The sequence below is a fragment of the Rhinolophus sinicus genome, chromosome 15 (genome assembly GCF_057876585.1).
Source record: "Rhinolophus sinicus isolate RSI-liver-muscle chromosome 15, RSI-T2T, whole genome shotgun sequence".
Classification (NCBI taxonomy): domain Eukaryota; kingdom Metazoa; phylum Chordata; class Mammalia; order Chiroptera; family Rhinolophidae; genus Rhinolophus; species Rhinolophus sinicus.
The window spans coordinates 5,180,941-5,207,100 of record NC_142515.1 but is presented as its reverse complement, the minus strand read 5'-3'; the positions used below and the strand labels follow the sequence as shown (position 1 = coordinate 5,207,100).

The window sequence follows — 26,160 nt, the reverse complement described above, 5'->3', positions numbered from 1 at the left end:
GACTCAAATTGAGGGACGTTGTACAAAATACCCCCCTACTTGTGCTCTTCAAAAATGTCAAGATCAGGAGGGCCAGGAAGGACTGAGGAGCTGTTTCAGATTAAAGGTGAGGAAAGAGAAATGACAATGAAATGCAACGCAATTGTGGATTGGATTCTGGACTAGGAAAATATTATTTTTATGATAAAAGCCATTGATGGGAAATGATAAAATTTGAATGTCTATAAATTACATAATGAGATGTCAATATTACATTTCTGATTTGATAGTTATATTGTGGCTTTGTCCAGTTTTCAGTACTTGGTGAGGTACCTGGAGGCAAAGGGCATCATATCCTCAACTTACACTCAAAAGGTAGGTTCAGAATAAAAATGTGTATGTGTGCATCTGTGTGCATATGTGTGCATGCGTGTGTGCATGTACGTGTGTATGGAGAGAGATTGATAAACCAAATGTAATGAAATGTGAACATCAGGGTGAACAATATATGGAAAATCTCTGTACTATTTTTGTAAGTCTAAAATTATTGCAAAAGAAAAACATTAATAACTTTAAACTTGGCGTTTTGTCCACAGAAATCGGGAGAATTACTCATTCAGTTTTCATGAGATGCTTATGACAAACCGAAATAATTTATTCTAACAATAACTCATCATCACAAATAATAAATCATAATAAACCCTTGCTACTGGCAACTATAAATCAGATTAAAGAAAAACACCTGTTGTCCTTCCTTCCTCTCTTCGAGTTATGTTTAAAACAAGTAAACCTGTGTGGTAAGAACGAGCTCGGGGGCAGCGACGCATAGTGGGAAGTGTCTTTATAATTCCAGCTCAGAAAGTTGTGCCACACTAGTTAGATCACCAAATCCCTCTGGGCCACGTTCCATCACCTGAGAAGTGAAGGGGGTTCCATCGGATTATCTCTGTGGTCTAATATAATCCTTACATCATAAGAATCTAGAAATTAATTTTGTAAAAAATACTGCTGGCTTTACAAGTTCAGGGTGAAATATAGATTTCACTAAAATCAAAAGGAACAACAAAGCAGACAATAAGTACCCACTAACGATCTACTCTAATTCTTCCCTCCTCATCAGACCCCGAAGTGTGCGGCCACTCAGTTATTCCTTATAATCAGGAACACAAAATTTCCGTGTGCTTTTGAATTTCTGTAGCTCACCCAGCTTCATGAATAAGCATCCTAACATCCTGACGATCAGACTGCGGGTGTGTAAACATGGCAGTTACATCCCCAAAGCTATGGCAGGCAAATAACGTCTTTTAAAATAGAGTATGTGCAACGAGATAATAAGTGAACGAATTTTTTTGCTACTATTCTAGAGAAACTTCAGTGGTACACTAAATACAATTAATATCCACATTAAATATTATTAACTGTTATTCACCTGGTTTGAATATATGAAATCAGATAATTTAATTGTCATGGTTGCATTGCTAATGCTCTTGTGTCATGTTTTTAGGTTTAGATTGTTATTAAAACAGGACACTGTGCTGTGACACTGTGATGGTTTAAGTAATAAAAAAAGCACAACATATAAAACAAATGGTTTTTTTGTGGTGGCAACTCACCTGAGAGCTCCTGCCGCAGTTAGCATCTCCTGAAACGATCACAATCTGATTCTGAAGCAGATTCTCCATAAAGGAGTATTTTTCTTTCCATATTGGAAGAGCTTCTCTTTCCTTCAGAAGTTTATAATAACGTGATGAATATGGCAACCCGTCAAAAGGGTTCAGTTCCAAATCCTCACAGGCCAAAATGCCCTCCTCGTCCCCATCACTGGAATCCAGAGACTCGGGGAAGTAGCGTTTTTCCGAGGAGGAGTTTGGACAGTCCAGTTCTTCCTCTTCCATCTTGTCCAAGAGCGAGCTCAAGCAGCTGGCATCGCACAGTCAAGTTCTCCTGCAACAAGCCACTGCCCGCAGCTTGGGAATGCACTCAGACAAACTCAGATGTCCCAGTCTCAAAGGCTTCAGTTCAAGGCTTTAGTAAGTTGAATTCCTCAAATCCTATCTGTTCTTTGCCGCGTTCCCCTCTCACTGGGCTGGCTCACTTCAGCACCCTTCAGCACGTGGAATGACTGTCACTAAACCATGCTGAAAACAAACCAAAAAGGAAAGTCAGGTACACACACAATATGTTCACAAGAAAAGCACATAGGCGTTCAAAGCAACAGCATTATTTTTTCTGTTGGCTGGTTACTGTCTGTCATTTCCGCTGCCGGCTTAAAAGACCAGGAATCAGTTAGGCTAGCTTATATGGCAGGGTCAGCTGCAATTTTTCTCCTGGGCAGTTTAGAAAGTGATTCCACACCGGACCATTGCTCTCTGCCTGACTTGTCACAGGGCCCCGAACCTGGACTGACAGTGAGCAGAAAGCTACGGGGCATTGCGACTGCCAGGCTCAATCATGCGGCCACTAATCCCATTACAAAAGAGACACTGGGAATGTCTGGTGACTGCTCCCCTAAGAGCGGCTACAAGAAAGTCTATTGTTACTTTTTGAAATTAAGAAATCCTCTAGTTTAAAGGAAAATATTTTTTAAAACTTCATTTTACATTTGCTTGTGCCAGTTTACAAAGTCAAGTGAGGGAAGTGAATTCATTATTTTTTTCCATCTGAGGCTATGGGTAGCTTTTACTAATAAGGTCTTTTGTTTGTTTAATTAAGACAGAAATCTCAAGCCTATTTCTTGAGATTCCAGGGTCTTGAGCCCAACATGTCAGATTCAAGAGGCAACAAAAGACAACATTTAATTTAAACAAAGAAGAGACATTCCCTAAGCAAGGGCTAAATTTACCCCAGTAACTTATTCCCTATATGTCAGGTAAGAGGGTCCTTTCTCTTATAATCACTTGTGATTTTTTAAAAAATCTAATCAGTATTGCTGGAAATGAGCCCCTTTTCATATTAGCCACGTGAAAACTAAAAAGACAGAAAAACTCAAGTACAAAGGAACAAATCATAAAATACAGTTGATGCTATTTTGTCACTCTTTTTATGGCACCCCATTATGGTAACTATTGCTTCGGATGGTTGGTTAGTGGGCTCAAAGAGCTAGCTAGCTGCTAACCATGAGTAACAGGAAAAGCTGCCCATTGGTCCAGCCAGTCTCCAGGGAAACACTTGCTGAGTGCCACCTCAGGGCTCGAATGAATAAACTAGGGACTAGACACACACACACAGGGGTACTTGGAGGGCAGGACCAACAGCAGGACCGGACTTTTAAAAACGCACACAGAAATTGGCCAGAAAAGGGAGAAATTAATAACCGAAGGAGGAAAGGTTGTTTTAGCTCTGTGAAGGTAGAACTCTTCAGAATTCATTTTGAAAGCCACTGTTTCCAAATCAAAATGGAATTATAACGGTTGATAACACCAATGTAATAGGGCTTCACCTCCCAACTCTTCGGTTGCCTCGATAGGTGGGACTGGATCCACAGAACAGCTCCAAGGAACCCAGTAACGTGAGGTCACTGGACAAGCTAACTTTGAAAAGGTCTCCAAAAATCAGAAAATCCTGCTCAAGAGAAGTTAACATTTAGTTTTATATTTTTATTTTTTCTGATGAGAACGAATCCCTTACAGAGATTCTCATCCTACATGCAAATTAAATTGCTGCTATTACCCTTAGGTACTATTTCTGAACTGCTTTGCCTTTAAACAAAGACAGCATAGCTCTTATTTTACCAATTATATGCCTCTGCAATGTTTCTACTAATTTTATAATGCTCCCTAAAAGTGTAATAATCTTGTCATTAAAGTAAAATCTATAAAGTATTGACTATTTTGAACCCTCGGGGAACAGTTCATTTTTCTTAGTCATCTTTCTAGAGATCCAAGGCTCGCCTGGCCCCTTTGTAACATAACACACACAATGTACCACCCACATCAATGTTATGGGGGGACCCAAAAGGGCCACAGAGTCCTCGTCACTGCTCCCACGGAACCGGGACGTCTATTCCGCTCCCCTTGAGTCTCAGCTGGCCCTGTGACTCGGGAAGACCAAAAGAATGCAGTAAAGTGATGCTGAACCATTTCCAAGGTACTCACATGCTTGAAACACCCCCCTGGGAACCAGCTGTCATCCTCTGTCTGAGACGCCCAAGCCACGTGGAGAGGCCACTGGGAAGAGACCTACTAAAATCGAGTGCACTCACAGTTTGTTTCTTCATGGCTCAGGCTCATGATCAGTTTCTATAAAAGAATGATGTTCTTAAATTTCCCCCAAGTGTCCGGGGTCAAAGGCCAGGCTGCTGCCTCAGAGCCTGCTTTTCTCCGGGCACAGTACCCATGTCACACTCGATCCCTTCAGAAGTTACTGTGTAGAAAAGGACAGAGCTGCAGAGTCAGGGGCCGGCATGCATCGTGGGTGCTCCGGGACACCCCTCATCTTTGGGCTGCATGTAAAGAACTAACTATTGGGGAACAACATCCTCCAAGATGGGAAACTACTGAACCTCCTGTACCACTTACTCTCTTTCCCCATTTTTCAGTCTCTCTACCTAGACTGCTGTTTGAGCTCTAACCTCTTTGGTAATTTTTAGTCTAAACCCAAATACAGGGTCCTCAGTTAGCAATTAGAGGCTGAACAGATAATGAATGAATCATTTTCTGTTCGTTAGGGATTTTATGCTTCTAAGGCTAAAGTCTGTGTTTTATTATAGGTGTTACTCAGAATCTAGTAAGTTTTCTCTGCCCTCAAGTTTTCTCATCCTGGATGCTGATATTTTCTGATCCTCCATTTACTTTTCAACCAGTACTTGAGCGCCTACTAAGCGTCTGCATGTGAACATGCTGCTGGCACAGTGTGAACATGAGGGTTGGTTCCTGTCCTCGCAGAGCGGACAGTCCAGCTGAGGCTGACACTGGGATGGGAAGCAGACACACAGAGACTCTTAGTCGTATAACCAAGTAACCAGAAGAAGGGAAATGCAGCTGGTACATAGTAGGTGCGAGAGACTCTGGTACAAGCTAAACTCACAGATGAGACAGGGGCCAGGTCACAGAGGACTTGATGGACGCAGGTAAAGAGATTGTGTTTTTTTTAAGTGCCCTGGGTCTAACTCACCCAGTCATTTCTTGATCAAATTTTTTATTTTTTACTCTTTATTTTCTTAACAATTCTCCTCTTAAATTTGATGTTACTCTATTTTAAAATATTATCTATAATCTTTCCAACACCCACCCTCAATTTTCTAAAGTCATTAGTGGGAGCAAGGTCTAGGAGGGCTGATGACAGTTTAAGGCAAATGGAAGAATGGAGCAGACAGGGGTTACGAGCAGGCTTGCCAAGTAGGGCAGTACATGAAACCAATAAATCATTTCTGTGTAAAAAAAGCCTAAGAAATATGAAAAACTAAATAACATTTCTTGTCTTGAGCATTTTAAATTATTTCCCCCTATGTCTATGAAGATAGTCTGTTCTATGCTCGGATTCACAGCCAATCCTCTTCCATCTCCATTCTTTAGGAAAAGCATTGGGGTGGGGGGAATGGGACACGCACACACACACACACACACACACAACCTTGTATTTAAAAAAATTATTTTATATGACTCCCAAATTTGTTTCGACACCATCTATTTGACTAATGCATTTTTTCTTGAAGAATCGGTGCGAATTTTTCTTGAAACTTTACAAATATTTTAGTATCTATTTAATGTCTCTTTGTATTCTGCACTGCAATAAATTATTTATTATTCAAATGTCTGTAGACAGGATCAAATAAAGAATCAGTAATTAAAAAAAAAACACCCTAAGGATGAACCTTCTGTAATACTAATTTTTAGAAGTTGCACTTTTGTCATTTTATCTAAAACCTCAGATATTCCCTAGTGGCGCGGATTTCTGAATCTCCCAGGAGAAACACTACCTTGATAAAGTCAACTCTGATCTCGATCGTGACAGTACAGATGCTGGGAAAAAAGGTATTAATTCTTTCCCTTTTGGGAGCAGCTTGGCAAAAGGAGACCTCTGTCTACACGGAAGCTTTGGAATCAAGCTCTAATACTAACGCAAACCCTCACTTCCGGTACTCGACATATCACTCAGATTTTCCCTTTTTGTCTTCTCCCTCCAGGCTGACGGTAGACTCCCTCAAGTCAAGATCCCCTTTCAGAGCCATCTTTGCAACTTCTACAAAATAAGATATGGGGCTCTGCACAGACGGCGTGGTTAGTAAATATTTGCTGAACTATTAAACACAGCAGAGAGAAGGTTAATGAAGCGTTACAAGTGAATGGTAACTGTGTTCAGGATAAAGAGCTATTACTTTTTTGAGAACGGGATCATTGGTCCAATACTCCATGCCAACTCCATTCAAAGTACTTGTCTGTGGCCAGATAAGGAGCTTGCACACGAATGTAAATGCACTCACTGCTTCCTTCATTGCAGAAGTCTTGCTATTAAAAACATCAGCTGACCTAAACAATGATTGGTGCCATCGTCTATTTCCATTCTGGCGCAAGTTCCTTATCTCACTGCAAACCAGTAAGAGCCCGTGTGCGCATTGGTGCAGGTCTGCAGACCACTCTCAGGGAAGCGTGCGTCTACACCACTGGTAACGCTGGATTAACAGGAATGAGAGCAGCACCGATAATGATAATTCACCGTGGAGCCTTTCCAGAGTGCTCACGAGGTGCCAGATGCTAGAAATACTTCAGCACTTTATGTGGATCACCTCACTTAAAGTTTTAAGGACCCTGTGAGGCTTTACTCTATTATTTCCGTTTTCCAAAGGAGGGCCTTTCAGCCTTCAGAGGTTCAGTTGGCTTACCCAGCGTCTAGCAGCTGAGCAGGGGTAGAGCAGGCGCTCCAAGTCTGGCGGTCTGTTCTCAGCTTCACCCGTTGAGGGTACAGTGTTCGCTCAGCCACACCCTACACTGAGTCCTGCCTACACCAGCGAGCTCGGGCTCCTGTCGCAACACTGTGGGCCGAAGAAATATGTCAGGCAGGGTGGTCTGCAAGAAATACCGTACAACAGCTAACGTGTAGTTCTTGTGTGGAAGGGAAAACACTTAAAAACTTTGACAAGATGGTCGTAATCACCTACATGGAGCTGGTCAAATACTTAACATGTAAGCTTGATCTCCCAGGCCTGGTATACGTACTGTAATGGAAACGCTGGACTTACTACCATTACTGAGACTTTTCAATTCCAGAAAGTGACCTTTTTGTTTGACTTTGTTTTAATTGGCTCAGAGCTCCCCAAAACACATCTTATTTGGTTTCTAATATCTACTTAAAACCTTTCTTGAACAGCTAAGGTAAAAATTCAGAATTTATTTTTAAAATCTTATTTCTAGACCTCTAACAAGTTGACTTTTTTTTTTTTTAAGTAAATCAGATTAATGGGCTTTTAAAAACGCACTCAAATAAAAAAATTCACTTTTCAGTCAATATTGGTTCATACCAAATACAGCTTGACTAACCAACTAATTTTTTTAAAGAATCCTACATTCTACGGGTAATTAAAAAGTTTTAGACTTATATACAGAAAAACGTTGCAAGCTCAATCAATGCTTATGTATCATAATGATTTACCACTCCCCACATATAAGTTTATAAATCAAGGGTTTTGCTAGAATTTCGAATGACTGGACCACACTCAGTGCTCTGATATTTCTCTTCACTGAATAATATTCTATAAATTAACATCTGAGTAAAAGCAGTTAATGAAGTGATAAAATATTAATTTGGCTTATTTATGCAGTCTAGCTACCCTGTTTCCCCAAAAATAAGACTTAGCCGGACAATCAGCTCTAATGCGTCTTTTGGAGCAAAAATGAATATAAGACCCGGTCTGATATTATATTATATAAGACCTGGTCTGATATTATAGTAAAATAAGACCGGGTCTTATATTCATTTTTGCTCCAAAAGACGCATTAGAGCTGATTGTCCAGCTAGGTCTTATTTTCAGGGAATCACGGTAGGTATCTGAGCAAATGGGTGAGATCCAATAAAAGCTGAAACCTAAGTTCTCTCTGCTCCAGCCTCAGTGAACTGCTGGTAAGAGCTGTTCTCACCCGTCCGTGCCTTTGCCCGGGCTGCCCCTCTGCCTAGGAAGCCCTCCTGCCCTCACACTCAGTCTACCTGGTCATTGCCTATTCCCCCAAATAGCAACCCCAGGACCCAGGAAGCACCTAACAGACTATGGCTGCTCAGTCAAGATTTGCTGTATGTCTGAATCAATCACAACCCTTTACATTTAACTTCTTTACAATAAACACCACATTTTTATTCATATCTCTAATCACTTTTCATTTATTTTGATTCTCACAACTCGACTATTAGACAACTACTGCAGGTTTTCTTATCCCCAGTTACCAGTGAGGAAACAATAAATAGCTCCTGACTTTCCCAAGGTGGCAGAGCTAGAAAGTAATTCCATCATCCCTGACCAAAGGCTTGTCCTCTTTCTGTTATTATCCTACTTAAGTTATCAGGTATATACTGAAAACTCACGATCAACTAAAAGGAATATAGAACAAACCTAAATCATGGACTTAGCTCCTAAAATGTTTAAGCAGAAGCACAAGACCCAAATGCAAAAAAATGAGAGAAACTCTACAAGAAAGTTTAGTAGTGGACTAAGGACCAAAGTGTGCCCTCAGGAGGAGAGAGAAGTGCATTTAGTGGGCATGAGCCTAATCCTGGAAGACTTTCCAGAAAGGGTGGTGGGCAGCAGGGTCCTACAGCCCGATTAGTCCATGATGAGTAAAAGGCTGGTACATAGGCATTCCTTGAATCCAACAATTTGAGTGCAAACTATGACAGGTCTGGAGAACAAAAAGGAAACAGCAAAAATGAACATTTAATGGCTTTCAACATTGGACTCAACTCCTTATGAGTTTCAGAAAGTAACAGAAAAAGAGAAAAAAGTACCCTCACTCTGGTAAAACAAAATTCAAAAGTCCAAAATCAAAAATGAAAACTTCCTCCAACATGTGATACTAAGGTTAGGAAACAGAAAAAGCACATTCATTTGCTTTTTCTATTAATTATCCAACTTGCATTAAATAATATTAACTTCCTACTAGAGTTATTTTTAGTAATACTTCGAATTATAACATGATCCAGAGATTTAAATAAGAAAAAGAAAGGCTGTATGTGTCTCTCCATTGCTACCTTGTTATTCCCTGGTGACAGTGCTGTGGTTCGTTACACTTAGTTAAGCATCAGCAAAGTAAGTAATAATGTAACTATTCTATCCAGTGATGACCTTGGGAACTTTATTAGACGTCAAGACTTTGTTTTTCCCTTGATAACCAATAACATCCTGAGCATGCCAGTGAAAAAGAAATAGAAAGCACAATGGTAGCAAAAGGGACAACCAGTGCCTTTATCATTCATCTCAGCCCCTATGCATTTAGCAACTTTCTAACCTCAGGATACTTCCTCCAATAATAAAGCATATCCCTTTATCTAAAGCAATTTCTCTGAAGCTCTTCTCATTCATTCAACAGACATTTAACAAACACTACCGGGTGAAGGGTGCCCTAGGGAGAAAGAAACTGCATATTGCCCCTGCTTCAGACATGAGTGCCTTCCCGTCCCCCATTTCCACCTCCCAACCAGTCACTTCTTCCATGCGTACACTATCCCCTAAAATCAAATGTTTCTTTTCACAATTGCCAAAGTTATCTATTACCTAAAATTTCAATGCAATACTTCCTCAATGTTAACTTCATAGCTACTGATAAAATCATTCCTTCATACCACCATAAAGTACTTCAGTAACACATAGCTCCATTTTTCCAACCTTAAAATCTGCAGGCAACTACCAATTTTTTGAGTCCTTGTTACTTTAGCATGGAGTTCTGCAATGTTGTTTCTTTCTTTGTCTTATTTTTAAATGCAAATGTCTAATCCTTTTCGGTTTGGGAAAATGAAACCCCACCTCTTTTTGTGTGTGAATGCCAGGTTTTCATCACTATCTTGTCATTTTTAATAATACTACTAATGAGCATCACTCTGTTTCTTGGATGAGACCACCAATTCATGATTTTGCTAATGATATGAATACCAGAGTTTGAAAACATGTACTACAGAAATACTGTTGATGTTAGAGGCTTTCTCTCTAAAAATGCATCTGATCTATACTTTTCAGGAACAGTTGGTTAAGGTACCATGAAGTGTTTCCTTTCCAAACTGAATTTATTGTTTTAATATTTTAGCTTAGGAATTATGGGTTCTGTATATATTGACACTGCGTGTCAAGACCCATACATGAAGCTTCTTGCTTTGACAATTAATCTGAAAAATTCACCATAGTCTGATCGGGGAAGGCCTAATTTGGTGGAATATAATAAATCTCGGTTTCCAACATAGACTATGTGCTTCTCAGGTTCGTTCAATCAACGTCTGAATGATCTCTGAGGAAATTAATTGTTCTTGGTGTCCTTGTTGTCATCTACGGAGTGGAAATCTGTCTAGTGCCAAAGAATGAGTTATCACTTACATGACCCAAAAAGGGTTCTTCTTTCCATTTCCTTTAAGTACTGTCTAGAGCAGCGGCAGGAATTGTCAGAGAACACAATCTCCAGATGGGAGCAACTAAGTCAGTCATGAACTTGCCCTCCCATCTGCACTTCCACCCTCAATTGTTTCCTTCTCTCTCCTCCATGTTTCTCTCCTCCTTAGGGTTCCTTTTTGCTTAACCTATGACACTCCTGATTGTTTGATGTTTTTACGACCTACCAGAGAAAAATCCCTTGCGATCCTCACAGCTTCCTCAAAGCACGACCTGCAACATTGTTTTAAAAACCAGTATTACGGAAGACCATGGGTAGGATAATGCTACATTTGTTTAACAGCCCTACAAAGTTTTGGTACAAAACATATGGGCAGATTCCGTCCCTCCACGGAAAACTCGGAGGATTGAAACAAAACAGACACAAAAAAGCTAACCCGGCCGTAGAGCTCCGAACCCGGGCCCACTGCCTGAAATGTGATACTTGGGGATGACAGTGCAATGCCAGGCAAAGGAATTCTCCTGGGTTCCATGATTCAAGAGACACATCTGGCCCAGTGCTGAGGGCAGAGAGGCTCTGATTTGCTCAGTGCTTCCCGTAACTGGGGCCCGAGTGACCCCCTCCCCAGGCCCCGGCCGCCGAGGGAACCCCGCTAGGAGGCGGGTGTGCGGAGGTTCGCTCCTCTCGCTCAGACGCGGGCTGTGGAGGCAGCGGCGGGGAGGCCGCCTCCGCCAGGAGCATTTCGGGGTCGGGGCGGGGTCGTCCGGGGCCGACTGGCAGGTACCGGGCCGCGAGGCTGCCGGGGGCGCGCTGAGTCTCGGCGGCCGCAACAGGTGGCCAGGGCCGCCCACCCGCCCCTCCGGCCTCCGGGCCTGGCCTTTACCTGCAGCGGCGGCTCCTGAGTCGGGGGAGGGAGGCTCAGGCCCGCCGCCCTTCCCCGCCGTGCAGGCCGAGCTCGCTGGACACACGGACAGACGGACCGATGGACGCCTCGGGACAGCGACGAGGGGCCCCGCAGGTCCCCGCCCGCCCCTAAGGCCGGGGCACAGGCTGCACCGGGAGCACAAGGGCCACCAGGGAGGGCGCGGCCCCCGGATCGGGCCTCCGGGGCAGAGTCTTCAGCCGGCGACCCGACCGCCAACCTCACTGGGTCCCCCGGCGACGCGCGGGCCCTCGCGCTCGCCCGCTGCCTCGCGGCTTTTGGTCCCTCCTTGTCGCCGTCCTTCTAGCCCCTCCTCCCCGCCCCCCGGTTGTCAGGACAACCCGAGCGACGCCTGCCCGGGAGGAGAGGCGTTAGGAGGGGCGGAGGCGGCGCCGGGCTCAGGCCGCGGCCCGGGAGCAGCTGACCATGGAGCTCCAGCGTAAGGGGCCGGGCCGGGCGGCCGGGGAGGGGCGCCCCCAACCAGTGCGGGCTTTTCACGCCTTGGACCCGAAACTACGGTTCTCCCCCGCGCGCCTTTCTCTCCCGGGGAGCGGAGGGGGCCCAGCCCTGCGGAGAGTGACGGGCTGGGTCACGAGCGCGGACGGCGGAGCTGGGAGCCGGGGGACGCGGGAGCTCGGAGGTGCGGACGGGAGGGTGCAGCGCCCCCAGGGCGTTCCTTCCTGAAATTACCCCCGAGCAAATCCACTTGCTAGTACTACCTGTTCCTGCCATGGTCATTATTTTAGTTAGATGGTTGTCCATTCATTGTAAATTGTCATCCTGCTTCTAAAATGTAAGCAATTGAACAAGCAGCGAGGCTGGGTCTCGTATTCATTAGAGACCCCGTCCTCTCCCCACCGTCTTCGATTAAAAAGAGAAAGGTTTTCCAAGCGTACTTGATTCATTGCTAGAGGTTCTACGAGGTAGGACACGAAAAAACTTTTTTTACGATTTCTTTTTTCGGTTTCCCACCTTGTTTGGCAAAAGGCATTCTGGAATTAGCAGGTCTAACACGAGTTCTATCTTTTTTTTCAAATTTCTCTAGCGACATAGTGCTCGGCCCTTCTTGCCCAAGTTAGTGTTTTATTACCCCTTTTGCTCCTAAAAATAACTTTTCTATGGAGACCTAAAAGATCTTAAACCTTTATGCAAAACTAAGTCTTGCCTTGCATAATTTCAGAAATGGAAGAACCCTGACCAAATGCATTCTCTGGGAGAAATGCTGGCTGTTTTTAAAAGGCTGTTCGTTTCCAACAAGAATATTTTAAAGACTTTAACTCATTTGCGGAGGAGAAAGCTTACAGGTTGTGAGTTGTACTTGGCTGAGTTGGTTTGCTACAGTATCCTGCCATTTGCATGTGTAACTCTCTGGAGTCTGCATTTTATCTAACCTATTGACAGAGAATTAACCGACCACAATACTAAAAATTTTGTCTCATGTCAAACAGATGCCAGGCTGTGTATGTTCTCTATTTAGAGAAGAAATGAATGGAAATGAACTATATATTTTTTAAAAACAGCAACTTTATTTCTTCAGGTTTATGTTATTGTTTAAATGTGTGAACTATAACTTTCAAATCCTTCAGCGCTCACTGTCTTTATGCACTCACTCATTCCCAGCATCTCTTATGTTCCAGACATTGTCCAGGGCTTGGGGATTGACCAGCGAATGCGGCAGTGTTAATTTGGGCCAGCCCAGGAAAACTAAGCAGACTCTTACCCACGAACTACTGAAGCCCCCCCTAGGATCTGACACTGGGGGAGAGGAGATGGCCAGACGGCTTCCGGCCGGAAGTAATACTAGGCCTGTTGAATGACCCAGCACACAATGACGGAAAGGAATTCCAGGCAGAGGTCCCGAGACCTGAGCCAGCAGTGTGGGTTTGAGGCTCAGAGTAGAAAGACTAGTAGTAAAGCTGAAGCTAAGAAGACTGGGGAGAGGGGCGTTGAAAAAGAGAGAGAGAGAGACAGAGAGGCGGAGAGGGAGACAAGGCTGGAAGAGCCCACAGGAGCCAGTCATGAAGGCTTTGTAAGACTAAGACATTTATTACACTTATAAATTACACATTTTTATCTCATCTCACTGGTTAAATAATTCAAATAATCACCATTTACTTTAGGAAATTCTTTCACAGTCTAATAATCACCATTTTGGATAAATAGTTACTAAATCATTTGCTGTTATTAACTATTTAAAGGACAAGATTAAATGCTTTTTAAAGTCCCTTTTAACGTTAGAATTCATGTCCAACCAGATTTTACCTGAGATTCAAGTTATTTCATTGTCTCAAAGATAGTGAGAACACTTTAGATATATGTAACTACAATTATACTGTTATCAATATTAAGAATATATTATACCAATATTCTCTAACATATTTTAAGCCTGGTATTTATGTGCTACCTTTTGTTATTGAGGGGTTTTACATAGCATTTTACAATGTAGTTGAATATGGCATCAGTAAATTGATTAAAAGGAAGGATACTTCTTAATTGTTTTTAAGGATTAAACATATATCTAAAGACAACACCAAGGAACTACTAGAAATAACCCTCAAGTCAGCCTTACCCATTCTGTTTCCACACACTTAGTTTTCTGTTACTTTTAGGAATGACCTTTATTAACTGAGTCATTAAAACCCAATCAACATAAACTCTCCAAACCCCACAGCTGGATCCTACTCTGGCAATAGGCTGAGGATGACAGGGGTTATCACTGTTTTATAGAATAATAAGTCAGTGATCCAAGAAATGACTCCTCAGGGGAAGGGCAAATTAAATAAGTTCACAACCTTGCACTGTTTGGAGTGGTTTTAGCTCTTGCCTTACACATTTACATCTTTAATTATTTTCTTGCAGAACTAGCTACACTGTTGGAAAGATAACCCATGCATGAAATAACATGGAAAATGTATATCGAATTCCTTATTTAAAGAAAATATTGAAGTTCAATAGTACTATTTCTCTTCCCTAATTTCTTGGTGAGTGACAATACCAAGAGGTAGCTTTGGGGGTGTTTAGCCCTCAAAAGAGGCAGCTTGGGGGGTCTTTAGCCCCCGTGATCTTCTTTTTCTTTAGCCTACCCAATCCCTCCAGGCAAACGCAATCTGAATAAAAAATGTGCATAAACCCTTATAAAAAAAAAATAGGGGCCTTAGTTAGGTCACCCAGCAGTTTCCTCATAATACACCTCCCTTTTAATTGAAATACTAAGCTGAAATCTAAGTTGTTGCTATGACTAAGAGACTGAGGCATACACTTAAGGAGTGAAAAGTTCTTTCCCCAAACCTGCTTTTCCACTGGTCTTCCCCATCTTGGAGTAGGATTTTGCCATCTTCCCAATTATCCAGTCAGAAATCTGAGTCATCGTTTACTCTGCTCTTTCACTCACCACCTGTCCCACCCACTCCACCCACCAGTATGCCTGTTTATTGCACCTTCAAATACACCTACTGCAGTCACTGGTACTCCAAGCCAGTGTCTTACATAAAACACGATTAGAAGCTCTATTGATTTCTGCGTTTGTTCTCCCTGCCCCCACCGGCACACCACGTAGAAGCCAGAGAGAGTGACCTCATCAAAATACACCTCAGGTCAGGTCTCTCTCCTGCCCAAAGTGCTCCAGAGTCGTTCTGGTCGAGCTGCCTCTCCAGATGCATCCCGTGCGATCTTGGAGATGTTATGCCTTGGGCACATCTGTCTGTTAGTCCCTTAAACATATCAAGCTCATTCAGGACGGTACAAGCTTTTCCCTCTGCCAGACGTACGTTCCCTCCAGTGCTGGAAGGCCTGACTCAGTGTCCTCTGGTCTCAGCTTCAATGTCACCTCCCCACTGCGTCCTTCCCGGACTCCTATGTAGGTCATTCCTCTTGCGGGGGTTCTTCTTGTCGCTCCTTGTTTCTCTTCCTAGCCATAATCACAACTTGTAATTCTTTTGTTACTTAACAGAATCTGTTCCCTCCACTGGGCTGTAAGGTGGGGGAAGAGGGTCCTGTCTGCCCCGTCTGCCATGCTGTCCTCAGTGCCCGACATGGGGTAAACCCCGAACAAGCATTTATTGAACGATGGCACGCTGTTAACAGCTGGATGCCTCATCTAAGTTGATTTCCTTGAGGGTATTGTGGTGTGCTTAAGGAAAGGAGCCATGTTGCTCTGCAACTGAAGGGGCTGTGTGGCAGCGACATGTGAAGGCAATGCCTCTTACAGAGTAGGCTTCAGGTAAAGCTCATTTAAATCAGGCGCTTGTACATGTCAGGTCGATTACACACATGGCAGTCTGTGTACTAGCCTAAGTGAGACGTTTTAAGAATCTCATTCTATCCCAGAAAATAAAGGAAATAGGCAAGTAATCCTATGGGGGGTGGGGGGGCAGAGTACTGCCAGGTCATAGACCCAACCAGATGTGTACATTACTATGGGGTGCAAAGAGTAAGAAATTACTTAAACCCAGGGATGTTTTTAAAAGTCTGTGTAACAATTTTTCTCAAGTAGTCTTAGCCCCTAAAGAATATTAATTCTATCAATTAAGTTATAATTCCAAAATTATCATTAAGAAATAAATGCTTACATAAATCAAATTTAAAACTTAAAAAACAACAACAAGCAATTCCAAGGCAACACCCTTTAAATAGTTGCAGTTTACAATCCCCATCAAAATACTAAAATCTGCACTCCTGACCTCTGGATGCTCCGCCAGCCACAGGAAGGGGCAAACGATGTGATGGTTGTAGCTGTGTCTCCCAGGAAGCTCACGTTCACCCCAGCGGCCCCCCTCCCAGACCAGGTCTATTCCTGATAACTGGGATTTTACCTTCTCGTGACGGGAAAAGGAGGCACTGCGACAACTTGCCTGGAGGACCTGGCCGGTCACTCCCAGAACTGAAGGAGCCAACCCGATTGTAGGAGGGGTTTGTGCACCCCAGCAGCAGCCAGGAAGGGCCCGAATGACTCATTAAGTACAGAAGGAAGTGCCCATCATTAACAAGTAAACAACTCACCTCAGGTTCTGTGCATTTCCATTCTGTCAGGGCAGGGGGGCTGCCAGGCAAACGGAGGTGCTTATCTGTGAGTCCTTGCTGCCTGCATAGTGGGGACGTTTCTCTCCTGGGAGGTATTCCTTTCTCTTAGGCCCCAGGTGCCAGTTCCTTTAGCTGTGCCCTGCCCCCTCCACACCGGCCCTGTCTTCCTGGGAGGGTCCTCTCAGCCTCACACTCTCCGCCTGCCTTTGTCTCTGTCTGGAGTGTGCTCACTGCCCATTCACCTGTGTGTCCTACAAACGTCCCTTGGACATCATTATCTCTTAGAAACTTTGCTGTGTTATGTTTACCCTTCGCCAACCTAAATCCGAGTTAATTTCTCCCTCCTAGGTACGGTACTCTAGGGGTTCAGGACAGGCTCCCCAAAATGTGCCACTTTGGCATGTGGATTATTTCGAGCTGAAGGCAATCGAGACCCTGCAGGCTCACAAGAAACTTTTATGTCCCCCTTAAAGAATTTAAATTAAGGGCCTTGCTCAGAATAAGAGTTACCACCGGAGATAACATTTTACGACCTGTCTATAGGGCAGGCAAACATCTAATTACTGAACATCTGCTCTTATCCTGCAGTGACCCTCCTGCCCTCTGAAGCCCAGGGCACCTTACCTCGTCCTTAGCACAGAATATCATACGTACCTCACTTTAACTTCCTGTCTCTGAACCTCTTATGTATATGGGGTCTCTGACTCGTGTGTGGGGGTCTCGTACGTATGTAGGTAATTTTGGCTATTTTCTCTTGTTAATCTGTTTCATGTCTATTTAATTATTAGACCAGCCAAAAGAACTTATTGTGCCTGCATGTTATTAACACTTTTATTGTTATGACATGTTGTAATCAATATATATCTATATGTCTAACTCTCCCATTAGAAGTTAACTTGAAATTATTGACGTAAGAAATGTCCAAACCTGTAGAGGATTTTCCTTAAGAGTTTATTTGAGCCAAACTGATGACATATGCCAAGGAGCAAGGTCTCCAATGCTGTGGAGAATAACAATTTTGCAGCTTCCATGCATTTGAAATGCAGGAGGGAACTAAGGAAGACTGCACGAAGGTGGGAGAAGGCAAGGCGGGGATTGGATTCCGAGAGTATGTGCTGTCTTAAGGGTGGTTACACCTTCCAGGGGTATTCCTTCTGGCATCTCAAAGGTGTGCTAACCGAGAATAATGACAGGGCTGGCTGAAAAACCTTTTACCGCAGAAGTTATAGGCCTGGGGAATGACTACCCACTGCGACCTGCCCAGTTAGGAATTTATGATTTATTACAGTGCCCCCTTTTTTGTCCATAAAATGGATGGAGGGCTTAAATGTAAGCCCCCAAACTGTAAAACTCCTAGACAAAAACAGGGAAAACGCTCCATGACTCTGGTCTTGGCAATGATTTTTGGATATGGTGCTAAAAGCATAAGCAACAAGAGCAAGTATCAACAAGTGGGACCACACCAACCTAAAAAGCTTCTTTCTGTACTGCAGAAAGAAACAATCAGCAAAATGAAAAGGCAACGTATAGAAGGGGAGAAAATATTTATCTGACAAAGGGTTACTGTCCAAAACACACAACAAACTCATATAATTCAATAGCAAAAACCCAAATAATCCAAGTAAAAAGTGGACCGAGGATCTGAATAGACCTTTTCCCAAAGGAGACGTACAAATGGCCAGCAGGTACATGAAAAGGTGCTGAACATCACTGAGCACCAGGAAGATGCAAATCAAAACCACCATGAGATGTCACCTCACACCTGTTACTATGGCTGTTATCAAAAGACGAGATTGGTGAGCATGTGGGGAAAAGGAAACTGTAAATTGATTTAGCCACCGTGGAAAACAGTATGGAGTTTCCTCAAGAACTTAAAGATAGAACGACCAAGTGATCCAGCAATTCCACGGCTGGCTATATAGCTAAAGAAAATGAAAGTAGGATGTGGAAGAGATATCTGCTCCCCCATGTTCACTGCAGCATGATTCACAATAGTCAAGAGATGGAATCAACCTAGGTATCTGTCTGTGCATGAAGGGATAAAAATAATGTGATGTAACTATACAATGGAATATTACTCAGCCATGAGAAAAGAAATCCTGCCATTGCAACATGCATGGACCTTGAGGACATTATGCTAAGGGACATAAGTCAGAGAAAGACACACATACTGTGTGATCTATCTCACTTAGTGTAGAATCCAAACAAGCCACACTCATAGAAACAGAGGGTGGAGAGGTGGTTGCTAGGGGCTGGGGTGGGGAAAGGGGGGAGATGTCGGTCAAAGGGTACAAACTTTGAGTTAGAAGATGAGTAAGTTCTGGGGACCAATGTACATGGTGACTAGTCAACAATACTGTGTTGTGTATTAGAAAGTTGCTGAGAAAATAGATCTTCAGTGCTCTCACCACAAACACACGAGGTAATTATATGAGGTGATAGAGGAGTTAACTAACCTATCACGGTAATCATTTCAAATATGTAAGTGTATCAAATCATCACGTTGCACACCTTAAACTTACACAACGTTATGTGTCAATTGTATCTCGATAAAGCTGGGTGGAAGAAAGCCATGAGCTCCCCGTTGTTTTCTTTCTTGAAGGTCCCTCGTAAGAAACCAGCTAACCCTATTATACTAATGACTTTCACTACGGAGGTCTAAGTTAGCCGCTGCGTGGTCATCCTGAGACTAGCCTTGTACGGGATTTGATTATCGGTATCTGGCTTATATTTTAAGTAACTTGTTAGAAACCACTGTACACGTAGACCACTGGGGGCCATTCGTGTCTTCAGATTTAATCGTGTTGGAAAAACAATCCCAGGTAACCGAGTACCAATTCAGAAAACTCATCCTAAACTTTCTCTTCCCTGGATCCCACTTCTTTATTAATATTTGTATCGGGTTAATCAGAAAAGCAGAACCACTGTGAGTGATCTGGGATAAGAAAAAGAAAATAAGGTCAAAGACAACTAATGGAATAGTTTCTCCAGAGGAGCCCAATCTCTGCTCTTTTAATATTCATTGGTTCACTTGGTTTAGGATGTGTTCGGGACAGCCCCCCACTTGGCTGGGGCAGACTCAGCCTTGTTGAATCTACTTTGATGTGCTACTTGGATGGCACTGTTGTCTTCTCTCTCTGTTGGCTGGCTTCCTCTCTAGTCTGCCCACATTTTGGAATAAGGATAGCATCAGCTCCCAACAATATGTCGTCAGTTTCAACTACCCAAGGAAAGACTGAATTTTCTTTCGTAATTCTAATTCCAAAATCCAAGGGAAGGGTTCTCATTAAATCAGCTGTGTCAGATGCCCACCCCCTGGTGGAAGGATGCAGGGGAGGCGTGTCCACCACAGCTTCTGTTTAGGAAAAGCTGAAAGGACCTGGTGAATGTCAGGGCATTGTGCAGTCAGGCAAGTGTGCAAAACCGTAGCAGTTCCAGTGTTTCTTTTGCTCGTTGCTATGGTCCGTTGGAAGCAGGCCTGTCCTTCATTGACCCATCTCCTCAAAACTGTCACGACAGAAGCAGGGACTAACTTCACTGAGCTACTTCTAAGAAGTGGGGACCTAGTTTTTGTGACTCAACTGCTTGTCTTCCTTGAGGTGACAAAGACAAGTCCTGAGCATTACTGCAGCCAGGTCTTGCTGACCAAACTAAAAGTACCTCTAATTCTTTTATGGAGAGCATTCCAAACTTAAAGATACTCAATATCTAAACCTAAATGTATTAATCGGGGTTCTTGCTTGCCCATTGCTCAGAGTAAAATGATCATAACCGTATTCTTTAGGAAATTCCTGTACCTGAAGCTGCTTTCTTGCCCTCCGAGGTGAGATGATCATAAGCTGAACTTTAAGAAATCTTTTATCCAGAAGAATGTGGACAGTTTAGCCAGACACGGTGAGATCGAAGAGACACGAGGTGGCCACAGAACTCTCACTTTATATGGTCTGTGAGAAGAACATAACTTGTTCAATTCACCATAGAATTCTAAGAATGAGGCTGACGCAAGAAAGAGAACGGTGGCAGCATAATTTACAGAATGAGAAATATTCCCATACACTCTAGTGTTCTTTGAGCAGTGACCCCTTTTTCTTCCTTCCTTCCTTCCTTCCTTCCTTCCTTCCTTCCTTCCTTCCTTCCTTCCTCCCTTCCCTCCTTCCTTCCTTCCTTTTCTTATTATTATATTAGTTTCAGGTGCACAAAACAACAGTGTGATTAGACATTTACACACCTCACAAAGCAATCACCCCAACAAGTTTGCTACCGTCTTACTACAGTGTGCTAAAAGCCACCTCCAGCTCTTTCCCCATTAAAGGCAAAATAGGATAAAATTCAGGACAAAATTTCTTGGTTTATTTCAGGAATGAAGTTGACAATGGCTTAGTTCAGTAACTGTGTGACTCAAGTGAAATGCAGACTTTGAACATTTGGAATATTTCTGTCTCACAAAAGGTTATGCGTCACCTGTCCTGATGGGATAAGAAATAAAAAGGGTCTCCATGTGGGCTTCTGTGGCTCAGGTAATGACAGTATGTCATAGGGTTAGTTCTCCCCACTGTGAATTGTGAGGTGGGCTTTCCAAACATCAAAACCGGCGACAGCCCATTTTTGCACTGTATCTTCACGAATGTGCAACTTGTCTTAACTTATGCTGCATATATATGGCATATACATAGATACATACATGTACTTTTTGTTTTGAAAATTTTGGGAGCTATGGAATAGTTCAAGGAATCATGCAGTGAACACTTAATGTACCATCACGTAGGTTGTTTACATTGTGCCACGCTTGATTCTCTCTATTTCTCATTTTCTCTTTCCTCCTTTCTCTCTCTTCCCCCAACCGAGACACACACACACACGCGCACACACACACACACACACTTTTTTGCTGCAACATTGAAGGAGTTGCATACATCATGACACTTTAGTCTTAAATATGTCATCATATTCTGCCTAAAAACTAGGACATTTTCCCATGTAGCCACAATACCATAAACACATTCCCTAAACATAACATAGTAATATGACCTAATCTAATAGGTAGTCCCTATTCATATTTTCCCAGTGGCTTTAATAATGTACTCTATGGATGTTTTTTCCTTTTGAAATGACCAGGACCCAATCCAGGATTATACATCACATTTAATTGCCATATTCCTTTGGTCACCTTTAATCTAGAACAGTCTCCCATATGTGTGTGTGTGTGTGTGTGTGTGTGTGTGTGTGTGTATGTATATATACATATGTATGTTTTTCTTTCATGACACTGACATTTTTGAAGCAGCCAGGCCAGTTGTCTTATAGAATGTTCCAGGCTGAATTTTTCTGATTGTTCCTCATAATATTTTAGGTCAACTATTCTTACAAGGAATTTTACACAGATGGTCTGTCTCTTCTTATCATCAGGAGGTACATGATATCAGTTCTGCATAATATTTTGATACAATGTCTCTGCTGCCACTGAAAAAGAAGAGACTAGTTTTCTGGAATGAAATGTGACTAAGAGTTGGGGAGTCTCTGTGAAGAAGAAAAACACTAGTTTCTCACGCTGTCAGGACGGGTGCCACAAGGGCTGGGGCTTCACACTCGTATAGGTGTGGGGTGGCAGGTAGTGCAGAAATGAAAACACGCCCCTCTCCTCTCAGAAGCTTCCTCCTAGCACAGGAGACAACCTAACATAGCTGAGAGAATTTTCCAGTGGGATGAGCATATTTTTCAGCTTTATGTCTAGAGGACAGATTTGAGCATGGCCAGTGTAGTGTGTCAGTGGCTTGGCAACTAGGCCAAACCCTACTCTCCGTATTTTTATTTTCCCTGCTTCGCGGTATAAGTACACACTTAGGATTCTAATTGGTCCATCTACCTGTCTTTCACACACTCAGTGGTCATTCATGTTTTTCGTCCTTCACTCATGTTCACTCACCCTGCCCTCCCCTCCTCTCCACCGCCGTAGCCAGCCTCCAAGATGGCCCCCGAAGACGCCCCGTGCCTCCTGCTGTTCTCACGCTTGTCCCGTGCCTCCTTGTACCAAGGTTGGTCTACGTGACCAGTAGCGTACAGCAGAAGTGATATGTTGCTTCCAAGATGAGGTTATAAAGGACAGGTGCTGGTCTTCAATCTCCCTCTCTCTCCTTCCTTCTTATTCTCTCTCTTCTTCGAATCACCTACCAATTGCCACGTCGTGAACACACTCAAGCACGCTGTGGAATGGCCTACATGGGGAGGAGCAGAGGCCAAGAACCAGCGAGGACGGACTCCTGCCAACAGCTCAGTGCATGAGCTTTGCAGGCAGACTCCCCAGCCCCAGCCAAGTGTTGAGATGACGGCCGCGCAGGCTGACAACTTGACTGCAACCTTGTGACAATCTCTGAGCGAGCCAGATCCACCCAACTAAGCCATTCCTGGATTACTGACCCCCAAAAACTGAGAGATAATAGGTACTCGTTTTAAGCCACTAAATTGTGGGGTAATTTGTGAGGCAGCCTGGGACCCAGACACCATCTTGTGTGTGTGTAAAGCTGGCCTCTGACTCACCCACACTGATCTCGCCCATCTAGGACTCATTTTGCACTCCGTTTTCTTTTTACTCTTTCTAGACTTTACTGTTTTACTTCTCAGATAGGTAGCACAATTAAAAGTTTCAAAAATTATAAGAGTCTATGGCGTAAAGTCTTCATTCTGTAACACTGCCACCCAGTTCCCACCCCGGAGGCCGCCACCATTGTGTGTTTCTGATATGTCATTCCAGGGGTAGTTTAAACATTATACATACATGCATATTATGTACACTTGACCCTGGAACAACACTGCTTTGAACTGTGCCAATCAAGGGAAAACCACCCGTGTGTAAGTAGACCCTCGTAGTTCAAACCGGTGCTGTTCTAGCTCAGCTGTACATTACCTCCCCTTCTCTGTTCCGTACTTTGCTTTTTTTCACCTAAATTATATTTTGGAGAGCTTTCTGTTGAGTCCATAGTGAGTTTTCTCGTTGTAAAAACCGACTGTATGTTATTGTACTGTATGAATTTACGGTAATTTATTTAACCTGATGGTCAGTTTGTTACCAGTCTTCTGCTGCTGTGGCAGCTGAATAACAGATGTGTAACATGCTTCCCCTGAATCTGTGAGTGTGTGGCCTTCCACGGCACCAGGGGCTTTGCAGATGTGATTAAGGGTCGTGAAATGGGGAGATTAGCGTGTGTTATCCAGGTGGGCTCAATGCAAACAGTCACAAGTGTCCTTATAAGGAGGAGAGTGGGAGTCAGGAAGGTGATGTGAACAGAAGGTTGGAGTGATGCGAGGTCAGGAACCAAGGACTGTGGGAAGCCTCTAGAAGTTGGAAAAGGCTCGGAAATGCACTCGTCTCTAGAACCTCCAGAAAGCACAAGCCTCTGATTTTAGCCGGGAAGACCCATGTTGAACTTCTGACTCCCAGAACTGTGAGATAATAAATCTGTGTTGTTTTAAGCCACTCAGTTTGTGGGACTCGGTTACAGCAGTGATGGGAAGCGTGTACAGCTACGATTACAAACAGTTACAAGCTAAGTTGCATTAAATAACCTTGTGTGTCTGGCATTTTGCATTTGTGCCAGTATATTTGCACAGTAATTATCTAGATGTAGACTTGCCCAAAGGCGGTGCTAGTTTTGATAATTGTTAAATCTGTTTTGCCACTGCCTCCCCAACACGTGTGTAATGAAACTTTTGGATTTTTACCATTCTGCTAGCGAAAAGCCCCAATTTCTCTAACAACCTAATTACTAAACATCCCTCATCTGCACAGCGTGTTAGAATCTCCTGCAGAGTTAAGACTATGTCGGTATTTCTGTTTTATTTTACGTTGTTTGCTTTGTGTCCCTTCTAATTTCTGACATAGAGTGGGTTCGCCCCATAGAATGATAAAAAGAAATACTGTACCCAAAGGCATCTATTCTACAGTAGTCAGTGGATGAGAAATATGATGTGTAATCCATTTTATCCATCTACATATCCATCAAGTTCCATTTATGAAAACGAAATGTTTGTTTTGGATGAAAACATGCTGCTTGCGACCACTGATGATGCAGTGTTAACGAATGGTGGCCTGGCAAGGTCCCGGTCCTTTCTGACGACTGATGGATTTAAGTGGCATCAACAAACCCACAGCACGTGTGCGGCCACACCCTGCCTCTGTGCCTGGGCAGCTACTGCAGACCTTTCCCACCAAGGTCGATGTCATCCAGGCTCCTGGAGGTAACCAATTCTTATCGATTATTTGCACGTGAGATAAAACCTGTTTGTTGTACCCCTTGTAAGTGCTAACAAACCACAAACCAACTGAACTGCTTTTCCAGTGGGGAATGAGGCATCAGTACAAACTTGTACCACCTCCACGTCTTCCCTTAGCTCAGGGATCACTATACCGCTCGTCCTCATGTGTTCTTGTTGTTTGTACGGCCAATATCTTTATGTATTTACTCTGAGATCTTAAAACTTCAGGGAAAGAAAAAGCTACCCCCTTCTCAGAAACATTGGAGACTTAAGTTAGTTGCTTTTGATTTTGTCATAGCCTGGTGGTTTGAAATTGAATGAAAAGATTGTAATGGTTCTGATCTGAGAAATATCCTGATTCATCACGTGAGCTGTTGGCTAAATTTTTTTTAAATCTATTTAATATGTGGTGTTTAGCTTCCATAAGAACCAATGTTAGAGTATACATTCAGAATTTTCAAAACTTCCACGAAACCACAAAACTCAATGAATTAAATGGAATAAGTCATGGAAACACAAAACAAAACAAAACCTATTGACAATGAGCCCAATTGACAAAATTTGCTGTTTCCTGAAAAGGGAAAAGAATATAAAACGATGAAGCCTTTTAAGAGAAACCCCTGACTTCTGTCCCCTTGCTATTCTGAATTGGTGATTGCTAACAGAAATACAGAAATGATTTTATAGGTGGACCAGTGGTCTCCCCATCCTTTTCTGAGCACGTGTCCACATTCTGGTGGTCGCTTATTCTGCATGACACCTGAACTTGAGTCTCTTAGTGGAGTGCTGAAAGGAGGGTGTGTTTGTGAAACAGACACTGTCCTAGGCATGGCACTCCATGAATGTACCAGTTATTAGGTGGCACCTTGATTGCAGGTAACAGCGTGAGTCGGCCTGGTTTGCCACAACTGTTTCCACTAAAGCTTTCTCCTCTGATAGTAGTCATTGCTACTGCCACTTCCAAATGGCATCTGTTTACTTTGTAAATGTATTTGTTTTTAGCTAAAATTAAGTCAAAGTTGTGATAATGCCAGTAGCACACTCAAATTTCCATTGGAACTATTATTTCTAAACTCCCTAAATACCTATTACAATATGGGATTAGCCCCCACCCCTACCCGGCCCCCGCCCCACAGAATATGGAACAGTCCTCATTCTTTGAGATGTCGCGATCTAAATTTGCATTACTTTTTCGTTTTTATAAGGCTCCATTGTGCACCTGTTTTTATGCTTGGAAAAAAAAAAGAAGGGTCCATTCCGGTGGCTCAGGTGGTTGGAGCTCCGTGCTCCTAACTCCAAAGGCTGCCGGTTCGATTCCCACATGGGCCAGTGGGCTCTCAACCACAAGGCTGCCAGTTCGATTCCTCGAATCCCGCAAGGGATGGTGGGCTCCGCCCCCTGCAACTAAAGATTGAACACAGCACCTTGAGCTGAGCTGCCACTGAGCTCCCAGATGGCTCAGTTGGTTGG

At 43.2% G+C, this 26,160-nt stretch overlaps 2 protein-coding genes across 5 annotated transcripts in view; one reads left to right on the top strand and one right to left on the bottom strand.

Annotated features, from left to right (window-relative positions):
• The window catches only part of DHX32 (DEAH-box helicase 32 (putative)), a 38,606-nt gene extending 26,910 nt beyond the window's left edge, over nucleotides 1-11,696 (bottom strand). The window contains exons 1-4 of one of the 4 annotated variants that reach the window (XM_019742183.3): nucleotides 11,383-11,696; nucleotides 10,726-10,771; nucleotides 6,800-6,949; nucleotides 1,593-2,117 (exon numbers count right to left, since the gene is read on the bottom strand). In XM_019742183.3, the coding sequence (XP_019597742.3) occupies nucleotides 1,593-1,874 (282 nt within the window). In that variant the 5' untranslated portion in view covers nucleotides 1,875-2,117; nucleotides 6,800-6,949; nucleotides 10,726-10,771; nucleotides 11,383-11,696. The remainder of the gene's footprint in view (nucleotides 1-1,592; nucleotides 2,118-6,799; nucleotides 6,950-10,725; nucleotides 10,772-11,382) is intronic. The other 3 variants (XM_019742186.3, XM_019742184.3, XM_019742182.3) reach the window with 3 other exon arrangements.
• Nucleotides 7,058-26,160, top strand: part of FANK1 (fibronectin type III and ankyrin repeat domains 1) — a 78,819-nt gene continuing 59,716 nt past the window's right edge. The window contains exons 1-2 of the mRNA XM_074338662.2: nucleotides 7,058-7,100; nucleotides 11,128-11,860. Of these exons, the coding sequence (XP_074194763.2) occupies nucleotides 7,058-7,100; nucleotides 11,128-11,860 (776 nt within the window). The remainder of the gene's footprint in view (nucleotides 7,101-11,127; nucleotides 11,861-26,160) is intronic.